At 42.2% G+C, this 10,103-nt stretch overlaps 1 protein-coding gene across 2 annotated transcripts in view; it reads right to left on the bottom strand.

Annotated features, from left to right (window-relative positions):
* The window catches only part of Susd6 (sushi domain containing 6), a 97,327-nt gene that overhangs the window by 45,701 nt on the left and 41,523 nt on the right, over nt 1-10,103 (bottom strand). For both annotated transcript variants that reach the window (XM_021202057.1, XM_021202058.1), the window contains exon 2: nt 9,038-9,255. In XM_021202057.1, coding sequence (XP_021057716.1) covers nt 9,038-9,158 — 121 coding nt within the window. In that variant the 5' untranslated portion in view covers nt 9,159-9,255. The remainder of the gene's footprint in view (nt 1-9,037; nt 9,256-10,103) is intronic.

Raw genomic sequence — 10,103 nt, 5'->3', positions numbered from 1 at the left:
CCTGGAACTCACTTTGTAGACCAGGCTGGCCTCGAACTCAGAAATCTGCCTGCCTCTGCCTCCCAAGTGCTGGGATTAAAGGCATGCGCCACCATGCCCGGCTCAAAAGAGCAATTCTAAACTTCATGTGGAAAAACAAAAAGCCAGGATAGCTAAAACAATTCTGAACAATAAAAGAACTTCTGGAGGTATCACTGTCCTTGATTTCAGGCTGTACTCCAGAGCAATAGTAATAAAAAAACTACATGGTATTGGTATAGAAACAGACTGATCAATAGAAATCAAGTTGATGACACAGAAATAAACTCACATACCTATGAACACTTGATTTTTGACAAGGAAGCCAAAACCATACAGTGGAAAAGGGAGAACATCTTCAACAAATGATGCTGGTCTCTACCTGGATGTCAGCATATAGAAGAATACAAATAAATCTGTATTTATCACCCTGCACAAAGTCCAAATGGATCAAAGACCTCAAATTAAAACCAGACATAATAAATATAATAGAATAGAGAGTGGAGAATAGCCTTGAACTTGTCAGTATAGAAGACAACTGCCTGAACAGAACACCAATAGCTTAGTCACTAAGGTCAACAATTAAACCTCATGAAACTGAAAAGCTTCTTCTGTAGGTTAAAGGGCACTGTCAATAAGACAAAACAACAGCCTACAGACTGGGACAGGATCTTCACCAGTTTTATCTCTGACAGGGGGCTAATATTCAAAATACATAAAGAACTCAAGAAGTTAGATACCAACAAACCAAAATAGCCCAATTCAAAAATGGGATACAGAGCTACAGAGAATTCTTAACACAGCAATCTTGAATGGTCAAGAAGCACCCAGAGAAATGTTCAACATCCTTAGTCATCAGGGAAATGTAAATAAAAATGACTCTGTGAATGCCTAAGATCAAAACTCAAGGTACAACACATGCTGGTGAGGTTTTGGAGCAAGGAGAATACTCTACTGCTGGTGGGAGTGCAAACTTGTACAACCACTCTGAAAATCAATTTGGCGGTTTCTCAAAAAATTGGGAATATTTCTATCTTAAGACCCAACTATACCACTCCTGGCCATATACCCAAAAGAAGTTCTAATATCCCACAAGGACACTTGATCAACTATGCTCAACTTGTTCATAGCAGCCTTATTCGTAATATCCAGAAACTGGAAACAACTCAGATGTCCCTCAATTGAAGAATGGATAAAGAAAATATGGTTCATTTACACAATTGAATACTATTCAGTCATTAAAAACAAGGACATCATGAATTTCACAGGCAAATGGACAGAGCTAGAAAATATTATCCTGAGTGAGGTAACCCAGAACCAAAAGGGCATGCATGGTATATACTCACTTATAAGTGGATATTAGCCATAAAGTATAGGATAACCACGCAATAACAGACTCAAAGAAGACAAATAACAAGGAGGACCCAAGAGAAGATGGTTAAATCTTTCTCAGGAAGGGAAACTAAATAGATATCAGATGTTGATAGAAGGAGGGAATTGGGGGTAGGGGTGGGGAAATCAGAAGTAGGGAGAACAGGGGAGAGAGAATGCAAATTGGCCTGCAGAGGGCAATTTCTAGGACTTGCCAGAGACCTGGTAGAGGCCCGAGGGTGATTCTAGCTGAGACTCCTAGCAATGGGGGATGTGGATCCGGAAGTGGCCACTTCCTCTAGCCAGGCAGGACTCCCAGTTGAGGGATAAGGACAGTAATCTACCCATAAACCTTTGACCCAAAATGTGTCTTGTCTAAGTACAGGGACAAAGATAGAACAGAGATGGAAGAAATGGCCAACCAATGACTGCCCCAAATTGGGACCCATCCCATGGGCAAGAACCAATTCCTGACACTATTAATGATACAGTTATGCTAGCAGACAGAAACCTAGCATAACTGTTTCCACCCAGTAGCCAGTGGAAAGAGATGCAGAGACCCTCAGGCAAACACTAGCTAGAGCTCAAGGAGTCTTATGGAAGAATAGGGGAAAGGATTGAGGGACCGGAAGAGGAAAGGGACTCCACAGGAATACCAACTAACCTGGACCCTTGGGGGGTTCTCAGAGCCTGAATCATCAACCAAAGAGCAAGCACAGGCTGGACCTAGGCCCCCTGCACATATGTAACTTATGAGCAACTGGAGCAGGGACTGTCCTTGAGTCTGTTAACAGTCTGCTTGTGGATCCCGTTCCCCTAAATGAGACCTTGGCTGGCCTCAGTGCGGGAGGATGCAGTTAGTCCCACAGCAACTTAACTTGTGAGAGTGGGGTCATGGAGGGGGGCTAGCACTCTAAAGGAACTCCCTCTTTGCAAAGGGGAAGGTAGAATGAGGGAAGAATCTGCATGAGGGGGTACTGGAAGAAGAGGGAGTCTGATATTGGGATGTATAGTGAAGAAATAAATTTAGTTTGAAAAAAGGGGGGAAATGGAAGATCCCTAGATCAAGCTGGCTAGCAAGACCAGTAAGCTATGGTTCAAGTGAGAAGAGATCCTTGGTCCAATGAATAAAGTGGATACTGATCAAGGAAGACTACAAAGGTCAACTTCAGGCTTCCATGTACATATGCCCCCACATACATGTATGCTACGCACATAAACACAAGGTGGGAGGTGAACCAAATGGCAGCTACATTCAATAAATACAAAGCTATACTACTGACCTCAGTGGCTCTGTGATAGCTACTACTGAAGGTATACATGAACTGAATCTATCTGACCAATTCACACTTCTATACAAATAAATTGTAAGAATTTAATATTAAGCCAGGCATGGTGGCACATGCCTTTAATCCCAGCACACAGGAGTCAGAGGCAGGCGGATTTCTGTGTTTGAGGCCAGTCTGGTCTACAAAGTAAGTTCCAGGACAGCCAGGGCTATACAGAGAAAAACAAACAAACAAACAAACAAACAGACAAACAAAAGAATTTAATATTAACCTTATCCTCTCATGAATTCAGATATCCTTGTATTTAATTTGCTCAAGTGAGTTGGAAGAGCTAAGCTATCAATGAAGTCTCATTCGCACGGAACCATGGAAAGGCTGTCTTCTAAACACTGCTGTCTCTCTGGGCTCCAAAGGTAAACACTGCGCAGGCCAAAGACATGCCTACCTTACCACAGTCCTGGCACCCAGCCAAAGCAGCATAAGCCATGTAGAGTGGGAAGCTGCTCACACCCTTCAGAGGTTTAAACTCCAAGTGACAAAGAAGAATGGAATCTTCCAGGGGGTAGGAGGTAATACAAAGAGTTCATCTATAAACCTACCCACAATCATTAGAGACTCTGATTACCAACTCATTTTTTTCTCTTTGTTTTTAGCATGTTGTCATCTTCTTTTGATGAAGAGATGGACAGATTTAAAACAAAACAAAACCCTCCAAGTTAACAAGTTAGACCATAGTAAGGGATATCCACTGCTGAACAGATGTAAGTTTCTGTTTAATGAGGATTTTAAACCAACTAAGATTCAGGCAGGTAATCAGTTTGGTGGGCTCAGGTCTTATTTATTAGAGAGACATGTACCTGAATGTTCTAAACATGGCACAATTAGTCGCGGAGAATAATTTCTCAATGTCTTTTCACAACACCAGGGTTCAACAAACCCGGCAATTGACCTATCCAGCCTCCTACCACAATCCTCAAGTCTTTTTATAGTCACAGGTAATTACCCCATGGAGAGATTACATCACTTCTGTCAGTAGGGTTTGCAGCTGACAGGAAGATGCTTTGCACGGATGTTTTGGGAACTACATCCTCATTTAGAAACACATTGCTATGGCCCCCATTGTTCCTTTCTAAGAATAGAACTGTCTTGGCAAACCCTGTGCCTAAACTGGAACCAAACAACCAACAGCCATTGTGGGTAAGAACACAACTTCAGAGGAAAACATAGTAACCTAGAGCTGACTCCTGTATCCTTTTGATACAGGAAAGAACACAGATAGGGTCTATTCATTATCAGAACAAGTCTCTGAAAGCTGGTCTTCACCCTTCAATCAGGAAACCTAAGAAATGGGTCCAAGGATACCTACCATTCAGTACAGGTAGGCCAATGCCAGCAAATTCATGAACAGAGTCAGACTGAACATAAATATCAGCCAGTTCCAGCACTTGCAATTATGTGCCCAGATAAGCTACCCAACATCCACCTAAGTTCCTCTCTCCATGAGGCACAGAAATGGTGTTCTTTATGTACATTTCCTATCACCCCCAGCTTGGTATACATTATCTAACTCTGGTCCTCCTGAGATGGTGAGGCAGCCACAGAAGTCTGTTAAAACCTCCCTGCTACAGTAGTGCTTAGGGCCAAAGCAGCATCCTATCACAGAGAATCTGGTTCTCAACAATTTTTATCTTCAACAAAAACTAAGTACTTTACTTTCTCACTCTGCTATGTAAAGATACAGATGGCTGCTTTTCCCACTATCTCAAAATTGCATTGTGTGAACTGTGATGCTTAACATGGAATTATGCATCATGGCAACATGGGGAGAGGGTGATCAGAAACAAAGAACACTGAGTTTGTCAGTATTTTCTGAACTGAGAATGCAAAGCATTCGATCTAAGTCAGCAGGCCACCTCAATTGAGATCATCAAAATATGCAAAAATGAGCTTTGTGGAAAACAACAGGGATTCCTCAAGTAATCAACCCTTCCTCACCAGTCAGATTTAACACCTGCTCCAAATCACCTGGACAGTGACTCAGGGTATTCAGTTCATGTTTTCATGAGAGCAAAGGTGTTGTCTTCACAAAGTCTCCTGTGCAGTGTGACTCAACAGTAGGTCACATAACAACTCTGTTGTTATTTAGAAATTACATCACGCCTTATATGTCATGTGCTGTCCAATCATTTTTATTAGTCTATACAACATACCAACCTGACGTTTTTTAAAGATTGTTGTTCCTCTTTAATAGCAGCATAAAGAGGTTAAGTGATTTGCCCAAGGTCAGAACTCAAGTTTCTTCAGATCAAGCAGAGACAGCTGGGAGAGGCTGTCCCACAGGGGGGTTCTAGTTCCTCTAGTCCAAGAAAGGTAGTATGAGTAGCATACGCACACAGTTTGTTTTTAATCCTGATCTTCCCATAAAGATCATGAATTGTGATTCTGCATAACAAGATAAACTTCCTCTGCCACACCTAAAAAGGAGCCTCCAATAATCTCTGTTTAAAGGGAAATCTGGACTTTGGTTAATGCTTCTCTAATACTTTTGCTAGTATAATTCCAAATCCTGAGCTATAGATGGGAGAGACAACATCTAGGTATGAAAATACACATCTGTAATCCTAGCACTTGGGAAGTTGAGACAGAAAGATCACTAATTCAAGGTCAGCCTGGCTGCATAGTTGATATTCCCTCAAAAAACAACCAAAACAAACAAACAACCCTGAAGGATGAGGAAGAGAAGACAGAAGAAAGAGCAGGCAAGCAGGCAAGATGGCTATGGAACTCAAACTCCAAACATAATGTAATTTAACCCTAGAACTCTCAAGTGACCCTTTACACATGATTCTTTTTTGTTTAACCTGAGATTATAGTCAAGACTCTGTGTAATTTTATAATCAGAGGCTATGCTCACATAATGCCTCGAGGGAATGCATTATCTATGGTCCAATGGGATTCTCATAGCCATGAATGTGCCTGACATGTGAGCATGTCTATTGTCTACTAGAGTCCACTGGTGGCAAGGCTATGTATTTTACAAGCACTCATTTTAAGATATCTCTGAAATGGGTATTCAGGAGCAGCTACAAAAATCGAGAGGTAGGGTCTGGAAGAGATGGCTTAGTAAGTTAAGACCACTTGCTATTCAAGCTTGAGGACCTGAGGGCTGAAGTTAGAATCCCTAGCATCCACATTAAAAGCCTATAAAACATGTGTCTATATTGTGGGGTGGAGATAAGGAGCTCCTGAGAGCTCACTGGCTAGCCAGGGAGCCAAAACAAAGCTTCTAGTTCAGTGAGAGGCCCTGTCTCAAGGCAGTTAGGACAATAGAAGAAGACACTAGATGTCTTACTCTGGCCTCCACATGCATATGTTTAGGTACAGGAACTCACATTCATACACGCCCCCTAACACACACACACACACACACACACACACACACACACACACACTCACAAAGGGGAAGCAGGGGCTCTTCCTGAAAGGAACTGCCTTTCTTTAGCTTGACTGTTTATCTGAGAGTTTTGGTTTCCTGGTGAGCATACTTGGCACAGTGCTCATGGCAGTCACAGCCATGCAGGTGTGCTCTGAGTTTTCCGGCCAAAGGGGTGTGTATCACCTTCTCCTAGAAGCCACTTCACAGAGGGGAAACATTGGCAGCAATGTTGGCACACTGGATTTTAATGATGGTGAAGCCCCTTTTCCCTGTATGCACTCTGCTCCCAGATAGCACATATGTTGTGAGTAATAAAAATGACTTGAATGTTAGGGTGGTAGGAAAGATTCTTTGCAGTGGGGAAGGGAAAAAAACAGCTTCAACTTTTCCATTCTAGTCTGGGCCCACATTATAAGCAGATAGTTTTTCCACACTGAAGAATAATAATCCCTTTATCTAGCCAGTATGAAACCTTGGGTAGAAAGTAGGGGAGGTGTCGGGTAGGTGGAAAATGGAAGGAAGAAAGCATAGAGCAATAAAAAGGAAGGTGGAGAGGATGAGATGGCTTAATGAAACTAAAGGGGCTAAAGACTTCCAATTCTCTGCTAGCAACAATGCAGCTTAACATGCTAGGGCAGCTTCCCAGGAGAAATCCGGGGAGAGGCAGTTTGCAGTGGTTCCTAGGCACTAGTCCAGGTTCTATTCCTGGACCTACCACTAGCTGTTAAGACCTCAGGCAAATGAATAACTTCTGAAATCTGGCTGAGAAGTTCACCCTTATTCTAGCTCTGACAGTTGTCTCATTCAAGCACATACCTACTAAGCAGCATTTATTCTAGGCTAACTGTGGGGAATGGGAACAGAGGAATACAAAACTTCTATGAAGAACCAAACCTTTTGTTTGTCTGTCTGATCCAGGGTCTCACTCTGCAGCCCAGGCTGGCCTTAAACTCATAGATAATCCTCCTGCCTCAATTTCCTAAATGCTGGGATTATAGACAAAGAGCCAAATACTTTAGCCACTGGTTTTCACTATACCTATTTAACTTTTTGCCATTACAACACAAAAGTAGTCAGAGACAATATATATTCAAGAATGAGCATACCATATTCCACTCAAATCCAACTTATAGGAATTGAAATTTGAATTTCATATTATTTTTACATGTCACAAAATATTACTTTTCTGCTTTTTTTTTTTTTAAGCATGTTAAAAATACAGTTAGCATTCAGGTCATACAAAAGCAGGCAGAAGCCAGGAATGGTGGTACAAATAATTCCAGCACTAAAGAGTTAGAGGAAGGAGGTCCTCAAGCTCAAGGCCAACCTGTATTACAGCATTAAATCAAATTTTCCAGACTAGCTCTTGCTACATAGAGGGAGGTTAGCATGGAGAAATTTGCTAGCTTCTGCTCTACAGTTAAGAGCAGTAAGCAGGACAACTTCTACACTGTGTTTCTGTATCTATCACTTCTGGAGACCTTGTATAGGCCAGTCTTACTTTCCTTTTCATACAAGCATGATCCCATACTATGGAGTCCCAGTCATCAATGGTACCAGGGTTCCTTCCTCATGGCTAGGAAGAAAAGGGCAGAAGGAGAAGAATCAGAAAAGGAAGGATGTACACAACAGGGAAGGCTATAGTGAGACAATGGAACCAATAACCATTTCTCTCAACAGTTCAGAATAATGCTACAAATAGACAAACCCACCCTCCTATCACAATGTATGGGTAAGAGGATAACAGAAATGATAAGCAATAGAAGAGATAGCACTGAATTATGAAAAGTCCACAGCCATATATAATGTGCCTCATTACCACTAAAGCCCCATTCCAGGATAACTCTGCAAGCTCTATCCCGGGAACAAATCCAAGAAAATTGCCATCCTGGTTGTTTTAAAGAACTCTGGCAAGGATTCCACTATTGTCAAATACCAATGTTCACACCAGATACACACACACACACACACACACAGATACACAAATGCTTCTGGCATGCCATCCAATGGCTTGCTCGGTACATCCAAGTATGTGGGGGTTTTTTTGTTTTTGTTTTTTGTTTGTTTTTGTTTTTGGAAAGGATGCCAGGTCTGGATTGCACAAAGTGAAGTGATTAGGGATGTTAGAGTACTGTCAACGAATCAAGAATCAACAAATTCAAAATGGCTCACTCCTACATTCTCAGTCTGTCTTAGGAACATTCCATCTTTTATCATCCTCAATAAAAAAGCTCTCAGAATCATGAAAGTACAGACTGAGGAGCTAGAAATGACAGTCAACTTTTTTATCTAGCACATGAAGAAACTGAGCAACAGGACAGTTAGGTGGCTTTGCTCAGAATTACAATGCCAGTTACCAGGCCCTATTTTCACTAAGATACAGTATCTCAACTATGTACCTAGTCTGAGAAGAGGCACAGAAAAACAAGGAAAAAAATGAACAAACAACGACAAGCAAGTGAACATCATTAAGTAGTGTTTTGCTATGTAATAGTAATAATACCTTTACATCCCTCAGGGAGGTTAACCTACTCTGTCATTAACCCACTCTGCAGCTGAGGAAGCCAGAAATTCACAGTAACAGAATGATTTGCTCAGGGTCATAGGCAGTAATAGGAATGGGCTCTAAACCCAGGCAGTCTAATTTCTTTCCCTGAATATCATGCCCTAGATCCTAGGTTTTTCTCTTGCTGAAGATGCCAACAGCTGCGGGGAAGGGGATACTGTAATCAGCAGCAGGTTTCCCATCTCACTCTATTAGGCTGCAAAGAACTGGCTTCCTGCTGTACATACCAGACTATAAAGCAAAACAAAACAAACAAACAAAAAGCTCTTCCTGAACTGTCTGAGTTTCCAGGAAGAAACCCTGGTATAATAAAGTCTTCCCCTCCCAAACACAAAAGGCAGATCTGAACTTACTTACCGGAGGCTAATCCATCTCCCAGCAGAGCGCAAAGGATCACCAGTTGAAGAAACACTCCATGCCCCACAGAAGTCACAACAAACTCTGAGCTGCTCTTTGGTGCTATCCTGCCATGGTACATCTTTTATCCGTCGGAGGTTTTTATTTATTTATTTTTTTAAAAAAAGAATGACTTTAAAATCCAGAAGAATCCTAAAGCCAGTCAGGAGTCGCTTCACCTATAACAAACAAACAAACAAACAAAGGACTTAAGTAAAGTGAAAAGTTCATCTGTAAGTTGGTTAGATGCAAGCACTCTGCAACGAAGCCACAATCACACACAAAGTTGGAAGGATTTGAGCAACTGAATCCTTACTGCCAAGAAGAGACAAGCACAGAAGCTCCTCCTGGGGAGCTGCCAAAGCTTGCCACCAGCTGTAGTCAAAATCTGATCTAGGAGGCAGACCCTTTCAAAAAGGGACAGAGGACAGTTCCAGCTTACCTGTACATCACCTGCCTGGTCAGTGTCCCTTTCAGAAATTGCCTGCTTTGTCAGGACCACTGGCCTATGGGCTCCAGCAGAGAGCAGCTATTGACACAGAGCTGCTCCGCCTATGTCACTTGGCCTCAGAGCAACTTCAGCTAACCAAAAGGAAAAACAGGGCGAGCACATGTCTTAAAGGAATAACTATACCGCCTAGAGAAGGAATGCAGCAGCAGGAGCCGAGGGCACAGAGGCCTCGCTTATCAGAGGCCGAGAAGCCTCCCTCTGAGGATCTCTTTCAATAGCACTGAATCTCAAACCATTCAAGGCTCCCCATACACCTGTGACCAGAGGGGTGACATTCTATTAAGTAGCCTTTAAAATGATGAGGATGTGGAAGACAGGCTATAGTTGCTAAATGGCTCCACCACCCATTCTGGTTCAGGCTGACTTATGAAGAATAAGAAGAAGTACCATTTAAAGAAAAAATTAGGGCTGGTGAGATGGCTAAGTGGGTAAGAGCACCCGACTGCTCTTCCAAAGGTCCGGAGTTCAAATCCCAGCAACCACATGGTGGCTCATAACCATCCATAACAAGAACTG

This window comes from Mus pahari, chromosome 7 (assembly GCF_900095145.1).
Source record: "Mus pahari chromosome 7, PAHARI_EIJ_v1.1, whole genome shotgun sequence".
NCBI lineage: Eukaryota > Metazoa > Chordata > Mammalia > Rodentia > Muridae > Mus > Mus pahari.
The sequence above is the reverse complement of the archived record's forward strand: the minus strand, read 5'-3'. Positions and strand labels throughout refer to the sequence as shown.